The 16,642-nt window shown below is 43.5% G+C and overlaps 1 protein-coding gene across 1 annotated transcript; it reads left to right on the forward strand.

Moving 5' to 3' along the window:
* The first annotated feature begins 9,435 nt into the window (after positions 1-9,435).
* LOC102409972 (60S ribosomal protein L30-like) lies at positions 9,436-9,848 on the forward strand. Its single transcript, XM_006062114.4, has one exon. It carries the CDS (start codon positions 9,451-9,453, stop codon positions 9,796-9,798), a length of 348 nt encoding a protein of 115 aa, XP_006062176.1. The 5' UTR covers positions 9,436-9,450; the 3' UTR covers positions 9,799-9,848.
* Positions 9,849-16,642: the final 6,794 nt, after the last annotated feature.

The following is a 16,642-nucleotide window of genomic DNA, read 5'->3' on the forward strand; positions in this document are numbered from 1 at the left end:
ATATCTGTTTGGCAGAACCAAGCCCTGAGACAAGTCTCAAGCCTTGAGAACCTTGAGTGTGGTCAGTTCTACATTGTTGAAGATTCAGGAACCCACAAATAAACAAAGGACGTATGAGTGTATTAGACTGGTTGCCACAGAGCAGTTATAGGGCAGAGGGGGCAGTGGGGATAAAGAACAGAAACTCTGGGACTTTCAAGAGAAACCTCTCAGCTGGTAGAGCTTAGTCCTTTATCCTTGCTGCCGCTTTCAGAAAATTGTCTGTTTAGGACCTTGGGAGAGCCTTGTGACCTGCTGCCAGGGGGTGTCTGTTCCCTTCTCCTGGAAAGAGTGTGAGTGATCTCCTGTCTCTGCCACTCTGTCAGCTCAGTGTTTCTCATTCTGTATAGGAATCACCTGGAGAGCTTGTTAACGCAGATTCCTGGGCCCCACCTTACCTGCCTCCTGAGAAATCTGTATGAAGGTCAAGAAGCAACAGTTAGAACCAGACATGGAACAACGGACTAGTTCTAAATTGGGAAAGGAGTACTTCAAGGCTGTATATTGTTACTCTGCTTATTTAACTTATATGCAGAGTACATCATGCAAAATGCTGGGCTGGATGAAACACAAGCTGGAATCAAAATTGCTCGGAGGGAGAAATATCGATAATCTCAGATACGTAGATGACACCACCCTTATGGCAGAAAGTGAAGAGGAACTAAGGAGCCTCTTGATGAAAGTGAAAGAGGAGAGTGAAAAAGCTGGCTTAAAACTCAACATTCAAGAAATGAAAATCATAGCATCTGGTCCCTTCACTTCCTGGCAAATAGTTGGGAAAAGAATGGAAACAGGGACTTTATTTTCTTGCACTCCAAAATCACTGCAGATGGTGACTGCAGCCATGGAATTAAAAGACACTTCCTGCTTGGAAGAAAAGCTATGACCAACCTAGACAGCATATTAAAAAGCAGAGACATTACTTTGCTGACAAAGGTCCGTATAGTTAAGGCTGTGATTTTTCCAGTGGTCATGTATGGGTGTGAGAGCTGGACTGTGAGGAAGGCTGAGTGTGGAAGAATCGATGCTACTGCGGCGTTGGAGAAGGCACTTGAGGGTCTTGGATGCAAGCAGATCCAACCAGTCCATCCTAAAGGAAGTCAGTCCTGAATCTTCTTTGGAAGGACTGATACTGAAGCTGGAGCTTCACCTGATGTGAAGAACTGACTCACTGGAAAAGACCCTGATGCTGGGAAAGACTGAAGGCAGGAGGAGAAGGGGATGACAGAGGATGAGATGTTTGGATGGCATCATCAATTCGATGGGTGTGAGTTTGAGCAAGCTCCGGGATTTGGTGATGGACCGGCAAGCCTGGCGTGCTGCTCCAGGGGGTTGCAAAGAGTCAGACACGACTGAGCAGCCGAACTGAACTGAACTCTCAAAGATCCTGCTTTAGTAGGTTAAGCACAAGACCTGAGAATGTTCACTTCTCTCAAGCTCTCAGGGGAGACTGACGCTGCTGGTCCCTAAATGAGACCAAATAGCACTGACTTACATATTGGTAGGACATCCTCTGCCCTGCACAGGGGACCTCGAAAAACAGGAAGATCTGCTCCTTCCTTGAGTAAAGGGAACAGAGTGTCTTCCTTTCTGATCTGTGGATGGTGGGGGTTAGAGAGAAACCTCCAAGAGAGATCCACAGGGTGTAGGAGGGAAATCCCAGGGACTTGGAGAAAGAAGGTGAGGTACCAGGCTCCAATCTATATTCCACGCGGTTGTCTACCCCAGAAAACAAAACTAACGTGGGAAGCAAAGTCCAGTCAAGAGCAAGCCCTTGCAAAATGAGAACAGAAAGTGAAGGAGAAACAGAAGTGCTCAGAAGGCATTCCAAAGTTGGGGCTGGCAGGTTGTACTTAGCTAAGCAGTGTGATGAGGCACTTTCTTGAAGGTTCTATTGGGAAGAAGAGTGTTTGTGTGATACCATGAACAAATCTTACCTGATAGTAGCAAAAAGAACCAGAACACGTGGTCTACTGACAGACCACTTACTCCCTCCAGTTTCCTTATGCTTCTCTTGTTATTCCCACAGGGAACATCTTTGGTGAAAAGATGCCATGGTGTCCCCTGTCCCCATTGTTGGTTTGAAAATTTACGCTACAGCTCAGCTGGGTCTCCCAATGGGCTGCTGTCCTTAGCTGCTGTGGCTCAGGAAGCAAAGGCCCAGCCCTTCTGCCAACGTGGTGGGGAGTACAGCTCTGTTATTTCAAATTTGCTCTTATAATTCCTCTCTAAACCTTTGGAAAGAAGCAAACAGATGTCCTACAGTGTAGGGTGTTGTGTGTTGTGGGTTCAGTTGGGGAAATCATATGACTAATTTGTATAAACTTATTAAAATATTTCTTTCTCTCATAAGTTAACCACAAACATTAATTAAAGGATCAAAGAATATGTATTTGGGCTTATAAAATCTTCAGACCTGGCCAAAGCAAAAGGAAAAACTACTGAGTGTCTTGGAACTTTAAAAACAATTTTTTGAAATGACCATATTGGAATTGAACATTTCTCTTTAGCAAAGTTAGACTCCAGAAAGGAAAACAAAAACTAGGACATCAACCAAATTGTTTTTAAGAGTTATCCTGTGGCAAGGTTATTTATTTTACTTGGTAGAACCAACCTAGAATGTATTTGTGCTGAGTGATCCATATTTTACATATGGTAGAGACAGTCCTCAACTTAAAAAAAATGATGAAAGTCACTTTAAAGTCAGTTTGAAGAGAAATAATCTGTTTTTTGTAGGAAAAAATTGTTATCCGTTGTGGAAAAGGTGCAGAATGGGTGCGCACAGGCTGCCTGGCTGGTGTTTAGGTTGAAAAGTGGGGTGAGGATAACTGCCTGAGTAGTGGAGCCTGGTCTTGTGACCAGGAACTGGGGGGAGGAGATTATGGACAGGAAGGAGACCATCCTCCCCTACTTTTCTGACTACCTGAATGCTGGAAATCAACTCTTATCTTTTCTAAATAAATGCATTTTTGTTGAGCATCTCATATGCCCGACATCAGGCTGGGCTGAGAGAGATAATGAACAAGACTGAAAGATCCCTGCTGTCAGGGAGCGAATATTTCAGTGGGAAGGATAGGTGAATTTTTAAAGAATTACAAATGGAAGCTTCTGCAATCATAGGAGCACCTGACTCAGATTTGGGGTATCAAGGAAGGCTTCCCAGAAGAAGCGACAAGCAACCTGAGGCCTGAAGGATATGGGGTCAGAGGGTCAAGGGGAGCAGGTGCTCTTCAAGCAGAGGACACTGCATGGATGAATCCCTAGGACTTGAGGTGGCAGGCAGTGGGGGAGGGAGAGAATGGGATGGAGTCCATCCTGGAAATGTTGGTTGGCATGTTTGTGAGATGTGGGTTATCTTGTTGACAACTGGGTTCCAGGGGGGTGCAGTTCAGAAGGGTGGTCTAGGCAGAGAGCACAGACACAGGTGTCATCAGCATGCAGGTAGTGAGAGAGGATGAGTCACCCAGATAGAGTGGGACCAAAGAAGGCAAGGAAAAGAGTTAACAAGCAGAGAGGTCACTGGGGTCAAAGGCTTTGGGGAGGTCATAAGCCAAGAACTGCTGTTTCCATTGCTTTCATCGCCCTGTCACGGTCACGGTGGGGAAGCGAGCAGAAGAGAGACAAAGAGCAAGGAGAGAGGGGAGGTGAAGATGTGGAAAGCAAGGGGGTGGGAAGTAGCTCTTCCTAGATGCCAGCTGAGAGGCAGCAAGGCAGAAGTAGATGGCGAGTTTATGGACAGTGCTTCGTGTTGGTTGAGGTGGGAAAAGAGGTTAAAGGAGCTGATGAAGAGAAAGATCGAAGGTGCTGGAGAGCAAGGGGAAGGAGCTAAGGAAGGTAGCAGGGAAGGCAGCAGAGGTGGGATCCAGCAGGCAGAGGATGGACAGAGCCCAAGCTGGGAGAAGAGGAGCCTGTGTGTGGTGCAGGGGGTTGGCAGGCTGGCTGGTTGGTGGCAGGAAGCTGAAGAAGTATGGAGGGAGGCAGAGGCATCCTCTGAGAGTCGGGGGAAGGAGGACCGGAGGCTTGAAGGCTGCCTCTGCTCCTCCCCGAATACCCGTGCGCCTCTTCCCTCAGGCCTGTAGGGTCAAAGTGCCCACTTGTGCCTTTATCTTCAAGCTGCATCCCTCCGTCCCTACCTGCCACTCAGACCCCTTTTATATTTCATCAGAAGTTCCATTCCTCAATCTAGCTGTCTAGGTATTAGAGGGGCAGCAATCTGATCTAGTAGGTTTATCCTCATGTCTGAATCATCAATGGCTCAGAACCCTTTTAGAGAAATTTTCATTTCTGTGGATAGGATTTTGTTCTAAATAAACCTCAAATTCAAGGGCTTTCAAGTACAGGAACAAATGGAGTTAATAATTTTAGGCAGCAGGCCAGGATAACTATCTGGAATCTGTCTGTGAGGGTATCTTTTATCCACAAAGTAATCCAAAGGACAAACGCCAAGGAAACAGAAAGGTCTGTAGAGGAGACCAGGCCAACTTCATGATGTAGATGGAACAGATGCCCGGAGCAAATTTCTGCACATTCTCCCAGCTCTAGCTGTTCCAGGCTCTGAAATGGTCCAGGATCCCAGAGATCAGGGCTCCTGAAACAACCAACGCAGTAAAAAGCAACACCAAGGTGAACCTGGCTTCTACATGGCACAGCAGCTCCCACTGTGTTAAGCTCACGTTATGTAGCACATGTTCAGCAGGCTCTTCTGTCCATGAAATTCTCCAGGCAAGAATACTGAAGTGGGTAGCCATTCCCTTCTCCGGGGGATCTTCCCCACCCAGGGATTGAACCTGGGTCTCCTGCGCTGCAGGCAGATTCTTTACCGTCTGAGCCACCAGGAAAGCCCCATAAATCAAATTCATCGTGGACAATTAAAATTGACCTTACAGATTGTGTCCACTGATGGAGATGATAATTTGCAAGAGGTCAGCACTAAACACCTTATTTTGTCATCTCTTGTTGCATTTTAGGGCATTGGACCTGTTAAAATATGGTTAGGCTGGAAAAGTCTTTATCTGTGAGCTGTGTAAAAAATGTGTGGGAGTGTGTGTGTGTGTGTGTGTGTGTGTGTGTGTGTGCACTCCCTGTTCTTTTAGGCCTGGCGGGGGTTGAGGGGTGGGCGGGTGGTATGCTAGTACAGATAGAAACTACTTTTAACAACGCTGAAGTCTATCAGTACATGTGCTCAAAGTTTAAAGAATATTGCATTTTGAATCAGAAATAATTTTTACAAATATTTTATTGAATTTTATTGTTAAAAATATGCTTTTTTATTGTTAAAAAAATGATTTTTTGTGTGTTTTGGAAAACACAAAAAGCCCAAAAACAAAATGAAATTTACCTGTAATCGCAATTCCCAGGGATTAATCCCTGGGATCTATTTTGATCCATTTCATTTTAGTCTTTTACCTCTGTCTGTCTCTGTCTCTCTCTGCCTTTCCCCCACCCCTCTTTGTCTCTTTCTCTCATTAGGGATCATATCTCTACATAATTGTGTATCCTGCCTTTTCCACTTAACTGAATCAGGAAATGTAAAAGCAGTAACAGAACCTTTTTATTTCTACATTTTCTACTTTATTTCTGTCTGCATCTTTCCCTCTTTTTTTTTTTTTTTTGCCAGTATTTCTTTATTTTGGAGTATTTCCATTTTTATCAAAGTTCAATTCAAAATGTAAAACAGTTTATGCTTTTTGAGTTTTATTTCCTCCCTACACTTGTTAAAATAGACCAGTGAAAGACAAGTTTTCCAGATTATGATAGATCCACCTCCAACTATATAACTGGTTCAATTTAGAGTCTTAGGATAATGATCTGCCACCATATGTGGGTTATAACTTGAGGTTTGCATAAAAATGTGTCTTGGATTAACTGACTATGCCACAGTGCCCGGTAACTGGCTTGTTTCTAGGAAGTTAAATGCCTGACTTTTGCTTGACATCGTCAGTAGAACTTTCTGATGAAAGCAAATAAAACAACCAATTAAGTATGTGACTTCAGGTGTGGTCTCCTCCCTGGTAGAGGTGTGCTCCGTGTTCTAGAAGATTTTCTATAAGGGAGGCAAAATGCCTTAGAAAGCAATTATCTTATTTAAGCCTACACTTGTCTGGGGAACTGAGGTCAGCCGCAAAGTCATTGGAAAAAAAGCGCTGTCTGCCATAGAAAGCAGTTTCTTTGTTGGGGGGGTAGGGTGGGTCAGTTTGAACAAGTTTGCTTTTGAACTGAATGACCTCCCGAGACCACGAGCCTGCGTCGATTAAACACAGCAAACCTCAGGATGAAGCCGCCCCCTTGCCCTTCACATCACTTCCATTTCAAAACAAAAACACAAACAGAAATACTTTAAACTTCGCTTTCCAAAGCTAATGCCCTCCTCTCAAACTGTCTGTTACTGCTTCTGCTTGGATTATTTTCATTTGGGTTGTGTTTTTCTGACCGAGGGCCAGGCCCTTGTCTTTGTGTATTTGTTAAGTGCCTCATCTACTTACAAGTCTTAAGAAATTACAGACAAAAACAGGAATGCAAGAGAAACTGGCAGCTAAAACCTTGCAGCTTTTCTGAACTGATGCTATGCCTGAGAACCAGAATGGAATATTTTTATAAGGCAATGTTGAAACATTCTAATCCCAAGAAACTAAATTGAGTCTACATTAGCTGAATATAAAACAGGGCCCAGATTTGGCATGGTGTCTGCCTCTCACATGGCTTGTGATGCCGCGTTAACGAGCTGTTGCTCTGTGGTCAGTATAAAAGGGAGAGGATCCTTCCAGAGGGGTGCCAACCCTCTGGAGATCCAGAAGTTCCTCTGGCATGAGGCTTTTCATCTTATGACATGTATCTGGCTGTGCTCAACTGGCAGAATTTAGGAGCCACAGGAAAAAGAGCCCATCGTTGGAGGGACAAAGGGATGTGAATGTCTGGATAGAGCTGAGAGGTGCTATGAGGCCAGGTCAGCACAGTGGAAGCAAAAGGGAGGCAAAGTAGACAAAGCAGAAATTCCCTCTTCCTTTCTTCCTCGCTCCCTCCTTTTCTGTCCTTCCTTCTTTCCTTTTTCCTGACCTTGCTGAGGTTGGGTATACAAAAATGGGGTCTGTGAAATCTTTCTTTCTTAGAAACTTTTTTCTTCTGTAGACATGATTGTATTCGATGTTCTCTATCATTTAAAAATGTATTTGTAGACCGAAAGAGATAAGTGCTATAGGGTTGTTTAGTCACTAGTTCATGCCTGATTCTGCAATCCCATGATTGTAGCCCACCAGGCTCCTCCATCCATGGAATTTTCCAGGCAAGAATATTGGAGTGGGTTGCCATTCCCTCCCCCCGGGGATCTTCCTGACCCAGGGCTCAAATCTGAGTCTCCTGCATTGGTAGGCAGATTCTTTACTACTGAGCCACCTGGGAAGTCCAAGTGCTGCATAAAATCAGTCAATTATGTTAAACTAGCATATCTGTCTTTGTGGTTGTCATTGGCCTGAGTAGAAAGATGTATAAAATTGATTTTTTTTAAAAAAAGCATTTGAATGCCTTTTGTTTGCTATTACATTTATTCAGTAATTTAGTTGGTTTTTAAAAAGTCTCTCCTCCTTCTCCCTTCTTTCCTTCTCTTCCTTCCTTCCTCTCAACTGAATTTTGTAGTAAATTGTCTCTTCCTCACTTTGGCTGTAGACATGACTTTGAAACGGGAGAAATAACTCAAAAATAACCTTTGAGATCCTAATGTCATGAACTCTTGCTCAGCCACGTTTAGAAAGGAATTCATATGTGAGGTGGGGGTTGGACAACAGAATAGAACTCAAAGAGTTTTGTACCTAAATGTTCCCTCTTCCAGAACACAGTGATGACCTTAGAGTCCTAGGGAGGCCGGGTAGCCTAACCAAACTCCTTACAGGCTGAACTGCCCCAAACTGGGCTGGCAGCCTGGGAAGCTTATGCCACCAGAGTGCCAGCCCAACCCAGCTAAGGGAGAATGAGGCCAGGAAACTTTTAGTTGGCTGAACAAGGGTACTGGATTTAATGGCCCCAGCAGTAGCCGAGGTTGCCGAAACAGAATTTCGAAACCAAATTGTTCCACATGGAACACTGCTATCCTTCTCTTTAAAGCAACCCTGGAAAAGCGTAAGTAGAGCCCAGTGAGAATATACGTTTTTAAATTTCATTTTTCATTTCTGAGATCAAGAACTGAAAAACGTGCAAATATCACCAAAAAATCAGGTTTGGAAACTTACAGTTAAGCTTTTATCACAGATTTGGTTCCAAATGTACATTGTTGGGGGGAAGCAGTTAAAGTATAAGTTTTAGAGCAATTGTTACTATTACAAGAGGATTTTTTATGAGAACATTGTTCAATGTAGTCACATTTCATTTCTAAAAATAGCCAAAGAACAAAAATGATTCACAGATGTTGATTTATGAGAAAAATAGTGAGCTATATAAACTGAAATGTATTTGAAGGAAGGATAGAGCCCCTCATTAAAAACGATTCTGTAAAAAGCACCTCCTTCTTGACTCCCCAGAAAATTCCAAGTCCTTTCTGGACCCATAGCACATGGGGCCCAGGGTGCATCAGGACAGCCAGAGATCCAGTGGGACCTTCCCGTGTAATGTGCTCTGAGAGGAGCCTGCTGAGGGTGGGTTCTCTGGCATGGCAGTTCTCACTAGTTGGTCCATGTCAGAATCACCTACAACGCTAGTTAAATGCAGATTCCCAGGCCCCGCTCCTAGAAACTCAGATTCAGTATGTTTAGAATGGAGCCCAGGACTCTGCATACGAAACCAGCCTTCCAAGTCGTTCTGCTGCAGGTGGCGCACACACAATACTTTAGAAACGCTCCTCTGAGAGATGGACTTCCCAGGTGGTGCTAGCGGTAAAGGATCTGCCTGCCGATGCAGGAGATGCGGGTTCCATCCCTGCATTCAGAAGATCCCCTGGAGAAGAAAATGGCAACCCACTTCAGTATTCTTGCCTGGAAAATTCCATGCACAGAGGAGCCTGGCAGGCTACAGTCCATGGGGTTGCAAGAGTCAGACACGACTGAGCATGTACCTCTGAGGGATCCCATTGAAATCGTTGCCAGAATCAGAATCCTGTAGTTGCCAGTTAGGAGTCATCTCATCTATTCAGTAGTTTCTATTAGCACTGGCGGGAGTCTTTAATACCTAGGCTTTGGGAGCCATAAAAGGAGAAATTAGAAATGACCAAACTTTCATATGGATTGAGTCTGTAAATTGTTTACTATACAATTAACCTTAGCATAATCATATAGATCAGGCTGATGTTACTAGAGTGTGTGGTTCTGGAAATACAGCTAATCCTGATGGATTGTAGGATTGTCAAAAGAGTCACCTCCAGCTTTCTCGCTCCCCGGCCATCTTGGCGGCTGCTCTTGGTTGGGGGCGTCCTGAATCTAAGGCAGGAAGATGGTGGCTGCAAAGAAGATGAAAAAGTCACTGGAGTCGATCAACTCTAGGCTGCAGCCGGTTATGAAAAGTGGAAAGTACGTGCTGGGGTACAAACAGACTCTGAAAAGGATCAGACAAGGCAAAGCGAAACTGGTCATCCTCGCCAACAACTGCCCAGCCTTGAGGAAATCTGAAATAGAGTATTATGCCATGTTGGCCAAAACTGGTGTCCATCACTACAGTGGCAATAATATTGAATTGGGCACAGCATGTGGAAAATACTACAGAGTATGCACACTGGCTATCATTGATCCAGGTGATTCTGATATTATTAGAAGCATGCCAGAACAGACTGGTGAAAAGTAAATCATGTACAACTTTTCTTTAATAAAACTGGCCAGAGCTTGTTTTAAAAACAAAACAAAACAAACAACAACAAAAAACAGTCACCTCCTCTCCTGACTCTACCCTACCCCCGCAGTTGTCCCTGGGAGATTAAATGTCCTTTTCGCAGGCAGGCTTGGCCATGTGACTCAGTTTGGTCAGCAAAATGTGAGTCGAAAATGGTAGCACCTCTTGGAGCAGAAGCTTCAAAAGCCAAAGTGTGGTTCTGGCCTCTCTCTGCCTTCTGCCATGTGAGCAGCATGTCCCAGCTAGAAACTGCTCCTTTAATATGGACTTAAGTGGGGAAGAACAGGGGCCTAGCTGCAGCAGAGCCTGAAGCAGACAACTTCAGGAGTGAGGGAGAAACCCTGTGGACTGCTTAAGTCCCCAAGACCGCCTAGTTTTCTGCTGCTGCTGCTGCGTCGCACCAGTCGTGTCCGACTCTGTGAGACCCCATAGACGGTAGCCCACCAGGCTCCTCTGTCCTGCAGCCTAACCCAGCAAAACCAGACACGAATACAGCTCCTCATTAGTACTGTATTAGCAAAATACTAAGCCAGGCATGACTAAAGGAAATGTCTTCGTTCTGACTCTTTCTGGAATTTTCTTTGGTCATCTGAATTCTTTGTGTTCCACACCATTGTGTGTTTCCTTTTCGTAGCTTACTTAACATACTTAGCATGCAGAAAATTATAAGTGTTCAAAGTTCAGAATTGAAATATCTAAACTTCATCAGCTGTCTTTCCATGAGTTATTTTTTTTATTGAAGTGTGGCGGTGGTGGTGGTTTATTGAAGTGTAGTTGATTTATTATGTTGTGTTAGTTTCAGGTGTACAGCACAGTGATTCAACTACACACACACACACACACACATATTCTTCTTCACATTCTTTTCCCTTATAAATTATTACAAACTACTGAGTAGAATTCCCCTGTGCTATACAGTAGGTCCTTGTTGGTTATCTATTTTACATATATTAGTGTGTACATGTTAATGCCAAACTCCTAATTTATCCCTCCCCTAAGGCATTCTTAATTGCATACAACCCAGGAAGCTCCCTCTACTTCCGATATGCTTTGCAGAGTGGCCTTCCTCCAATTCCTGATGAACAGGACCACAGTCTATTGGTGTGGCATTGCAGCTTCTTGTCCACCTTTGTGTTCCTAATGCTGTGATCTGACTTAGTGTCTCCATGGCTATGGCAGTGAGATACAGTGTTTATTTGCCTCTATTTGGTGGTGAGAATGAAAACAAAGTCCACTTGAGACCATGCTTTTAGACCTCCAATATGGGCTCCCTACTAGTTCCTGTATAACATTATCAAATATCTCTGTGGAAACTGGGCTTTTATTGTTTGACCTCTTCGTGTTCCCATTGAGTTAAGCTAGTGTCCTTCTGCCTCTGTCAGAACACACTTGTAAGTACAGATGGCTGGGAGAGAAAGGGATGAGTGGCCGCTAGCTTGCTGAGAGTTTCCCAGAAAGTCATAGCCCACCTTTGCTCCGGGGCTACTGTTGGTGATGACCTACTTTTTAAAAAAATTGAAATGTTTTGTAGTTGATTTATAGTGTTGTATTAATTTCTTCTGTACAGCAAAAGTGATTCAATTATATATATACACATCCTTTTTCATATTCTTTTCCATTATCGCTTATCTCATGATACTGAATATAGTTCCCTGTGCCATACAGGAGGACCTTGTTGTTTATCCACTCTATATATGATAGTTTGCATCTGCTAACCCCAAATTTCCAGTCCATCCCTTCCCACCCTCTTCCCCCTTGGCAACCCCCATTTCTGTTTCATAGATATGTTCATTTGTGTTGTGTTGTAAATCCCACACATAAGTGATATCACATGGTTTTTGTCTTTCTCCTTCTGACTTCACACAGTATGATAATCTCTAGTTGCATCGATGTTGCCGCAAATGGCATCATTCTGTTCTTTTTTATGGCTGAGTGATATTCCATTGTAGATATGCACGTCTTCTTTCTCCATTCATCTGTTGATGGACATTTAGGTTGCTTCCATTTCTTGGCTATTGTGAACAGTGCTGCTGTGAACATTGGAGTGCGTGTATATTTTGGAGTTCTAGTTTTGTCTGGATACATGCCCTGGAGTGGGATTACTGGATCCTCTGATCATTACTGATCCATTTCTCTGTTAATCACACCTAGACTTTTGCGAGGTCAACCTCCAGGTTTTCTGCATTGCCTTGGGCTAACGCTCTGAAGGTAGAATAAGGACAAAGACACATATTCAGTGACAATGGTTTGCAGCTTAGTGGATTCAGCCCAGATTCTCACTCTCCAGATCACTCTCCAAGTCTCCTCGGTCTCCTCCTTCCTCTGTTCCTCAGTAACGAGAAGCGTGGGGAGAGGTTGCCCACAGCTCCAGACTCCCAGCCTCGAACACAGGAGAACTCTTTTTAGTCTCAATCCTCAGGATCATCGAGTCAACAAATGTTTTATTGAATACTTACTGTGTTCCAAGCACCATTGTAGGTATTTGGAATGCATAGGGGTAGGAAGAAGATCCCTATGGGGTGGGAGATGGGAGCCAGAATTATGTTCCATAAATATGGTTTCCAAGAGCCCAAGTCTATAAATCTCATCAGGGGCCTCAGGAAGAAGGATCATTTGTCAGCTGGGGAGATATCTGAGAACGTGAGACTTACACAACAAAAACGAAGTGCCAAGCAGGAAAATTGTACCTTTTTAGCCCACCCACACGGGCATGATCTTATATAGCATTTTTCATTTAAGTTTCATCAGGTCTTTACAAGCCTTATGCTATCACTCCTCATTTTCTTTACTCTGAGCCAGGCTTGTGGCTCATGCTATTAACCTCATTTCTTAGAAACCTCTCCCCCGCCAAAAAACCCCACAAAGAAACAAAAATGGGAGCAATTATAGAAAGGAGCTAAATGCAGCCAGTGTCGCCAAGAATCCTTTCAAAACATAACTCTTAAACGGCCACCAGGTTTCTTTTCTGAAATGACTTAATAGTTTTCTCACAGCATTTCTCCAAACTGTTTTTTTCCCAAGTGTTAGTCACTCAATAGGGCCCAACTCTTTTCACTCCCATGAACGATAGCCGACCAGGCTCCTCTCTCCGTGGAATTCTCCAGGCAGGAATACTAGAGTGGTAGCCATTCCCTTCTCTAGGGCATCTTCCCCACCCAGGGGTTGACCTGGGTCTCCTGCACTACGGGCAGATTGTTTAGTGTCTGAGCCACCAGGGAAAGTTGCACCATCTTTGTGACACAGGCTATTCATCTCTGTTTGGGAGAAGTGAAATAGATAGTCTTGTGCAGGTAGGCCCCGGGCCACCATTTTAACCTCACTTCTGCTCTATCTAGACGCGCAATAGGGCTCCAGGTGGTGGTGGTGTTCAGTTGCTCAGTCATGTCCAACTCTTTGCAACCCCATGGACTGCAGCACTCCAGGCTTCTCTGTCCCTCACCATATCCAGGAGCTTGCTCAAGCTCATGTCCATTGAGTCAGTGATGCCATCCAACCATCTCATCCTCTGTCATCCCCTTTTCATCCTGCCTTTAATCTTTCCTGGCATCAGGATCTTTTATAATGAGTTGGCTCTTTGCATTGGATGGCCAAAGTATTGGAGATTCAGCATCAGTCCTTCTATTCAATGTTCAGGATTGATTTCCTTTAGGATAGACTGGTTGGATCTCTTTGCAGTCCAAGGGACTCTCAAGGGTCTTCTCCAACACCACAACTCAAAAACATCAATTCTTTGGCATTCAGCCTTCTCTATGGTCCAACTCGCACATCCATACATAACTACTGGAAAAACCATAGCTTTGACCAGATGGACCTTTGTTGGCAAAGTAATGTCTCTGCTTTTTAATATGCTATCTAGGTTGGTCATAGCTTTCCTTCCAAGGAGGAAGCGTTTTTTAATTTCATGACTGCAGTCACCATCTGCAGTGATTTTGGAGCCCCCCAAAATAAAGTCTCTGACTGTTTCCATTGTTTCCCCTTCTATTTGCCATGAAGTGATGGGACCGGATGCCATGATCTTAGTTTTTTGAATGTTCAGTTTTAAGCCACCTTTTGCACTCTCCTCTTTCACTTTCATCAAGAGGCTCTTTAGTTTTTCACTTTCTGCCATAAGGGTGGTATCATCTGCATATCTGATGTTACTGATATTTCTCCCAGCAATCTTGATTCCAGCTTGTGCTTCATCCAGCCCGGCGTTTCAAATGATGTACTCTGCATATAAGTTAAATAAGCAGGGTGACAATATACAGCCTTGACGTACTCCTTTCCCAATTTGGAACCAGTCTGTTGTTACATGTCTGGTTCTAACTGATGCTTCTTGACCTGCATACAGGTTTTTCAGAAGGCAATAAGGTGGTCTGGTATCGGCATCTCTTAAAAAATTTCCCACAATTTGTTGTGATCCACACAGTCAAAGGCTTTAGCATAGTCAATGAAGCAGAAGTAGATGTTTTCCTGGAACACTCATGCTTTTTAGTGATCCAAAAGATGTTGGCAATTTGATCTCTGGTTCCTCTGCCTTTTCTAAATACAGCTTGAACATCTGAAAGTTCACAGTTCATGTACTGTTGAAGACTGGCTTGGAGGATTTTGAGCATTACTTTGCTAGCATGTAAAATGAGTGCAATTGTGTGGTAGTTTGAACATTCTTTGGCATTGCCTTTCTTTGGGGATAGGAATGAAAACTGACCTTTTCCAGTCCTGTGGCCACTGCTGAGTTTTCCAAATTTGCTGGCATATTGAGTGCAGCACTTTCACAGCATCATCTTTCAGGATTTGAAATAGCTCCACTGGAATTCCATCACCTCCACACCTCCACTGTTCATAGTGATGTTTCCTAAGGCCCACTTGATTTTGCACTCCAAGATGTCTGGCTCTAGGTGAGTGATCACACCATCATGGTTATCTGGGTCATGAAGATCTTTTTTGTATAGTTCTTTTGTATTTTCTTGTTACCTCTTCTTAATATCTTCTGCTTCTGTTAGCTCCATACCATTTATGTCCTTTATTCTGCCCATCTTTGCATGAAATATTCCCTTGATATCTCTAATTTTCTTGAAGAGATCTCTAGTCTTTCCCATTCTGTTGTTTTCTTCTATTCCTTTGCATTGATCCCTGAGGAAGTCTTTCTTATCTCTCCTTGCTATTCTTTGGAACTCTGCATTCAAATGGGTATATCTTTCTTTTTCTCCTTTGCCTTTAACTTCTCTTCTTTTCTCAGCTATTTGTAAGGTCTCCTCAGACGATCATTTTGCCTTTTTGCATTTCTTTTTCTTGGGGATTTCTTGATCCCTGCCTCCTGTACAATGTCATGAACCTCCATCCATTGTTCTTCAGGCAATCTATCAGATCTAATCCCTTGAATCTATTTGTCACTTCCACTGTATAATCCTAAGGGATTTGATTTAGGTCATACTTGAATGGTCTCATGGCTTTCCCTACTTTCTTCAATTTAAGTCTGAATTTGGCAATAAGGAACTCATGATGTGAACCACAGTCAGCTCCTGGTCTTGTTTTTGCTGGCTGTATAGAGCTTCTCCATCTTTGACTGCAAAGAATATGATCAATCTGATTTTGGTATTGACCATCTGGTGATGTCCATGTGTAGTCGTGTCTTGTGTTGTTGGAAGAGGGTGTTTGCTATGACCAGTGCGTTCTCTTGGCAAAACTCTGTGAGCCTTTGCCCTGCTTCATTTTGTACTCCAAGGCCAAACTTGCCAGTATCTCCTGACTTCCTATTTTTGCACTCCAGTCCCCTATGATGAAAAGGACATCTTTTTTGAGTGTTAGTTCTAGAAGGTCTTGTACATCTTCATAGAACCTTTGAACTTCAGCTTCTTAGGCATTAGTAATTAGGGCATAGACTTGAATTACCATGATATTGAATGGTTTGCCTTGGAAACGAACGGAGATCGTTCTTTTGTTTTTGAAATTGTACCCACGCACTATAGTTTGGACTCTCTTGTTGCCTATGATGGCTACTCCATTTCTTCTAAGGGATTCTTGCCTGCACTGGTAGATATAATGGTCATCTGAATTAAATTCACCTTTTCCGGCCTATTTTAGTTCACTGATTCCTAAAAGGTCTATGTTCACTCTTGCCATCTCCTGTTTGACCACTTCCAATTTACCTTGATGCATGGACCTAACATTCCAGGTTCCTATGCAATATTGCTCTTTACAGCATAGGACTTTACTTTCATCACCAGTAACATCCCCAACTGGGTGTTGTTTTTACTTTGGCTCATGCTCTTCATTTCTTCTGGAACTATTTCTCCACTCTTTTCCAGTAGCATATTGGGCACCTACTGGGGAGTGGTAGGTGTTCATCTTTTAGTGTCACATCTTTTTGTCTTTTCATACTCTTCATGGGTCTCCAGTTGGAGATTTGTAAAGCTATGTTCTGAATGGCTATTTTTTAAATGAAAATATGCCTTTGATTTTTACTTAGAGGTAGTGAAAACAAAAACAGAACCTGAATGGAGCTGCTTCAGACCAGCTGGGGAGACAGCACAGCTGAGAGGCCAAACCAGAACCAGAAGTAAGAATAGAAATTGGGTATTTACCTGACCCCACCACAGAAGCAGCTAAGAAAATGGTGGAGACTCATTTTATTGTAACAGGCTGTACCTTCATCACAAGAAAGGCAGTTCCATTTAGGGGAAGAAGACAGTAGTTGTGAGTGGTAAATATTAGTCCATTGAAGAGTAAGGATGGGGACTTCTTGGTGGCCCAGTGGCTAAGATTCTGCACTCCCAGTGCAGGGGACCTGGGTTCACTTCCTGGTCAGGGAACTAGATTC

Source organism: Bubalus bubalis, chromosome 19 (assembly GCF_019923935.1).
Source record: "Bubalus bubalis isolate 160015118507 breed Murrah chromosome 19, NDDB_SH_1, whole genome shotgun sequence".
In the NCBI taxonomy this organism is placed as follows: Eukaryota; Metazoa; Chordata; class Mammalia; order Artiodactyla; family Bovidae; genus Bubalus; species Bubalus bubalis.

What these genes read in the sequence shown, in the direction of transcription:
- LOC102409972 (XM_006062114.4), top strand. Translation starts at nt 9,451, where the DNA reads ATGGTGGCTGCAAAGAAGATGAAAAAGTCACTGGAGTCGATCAACTCT.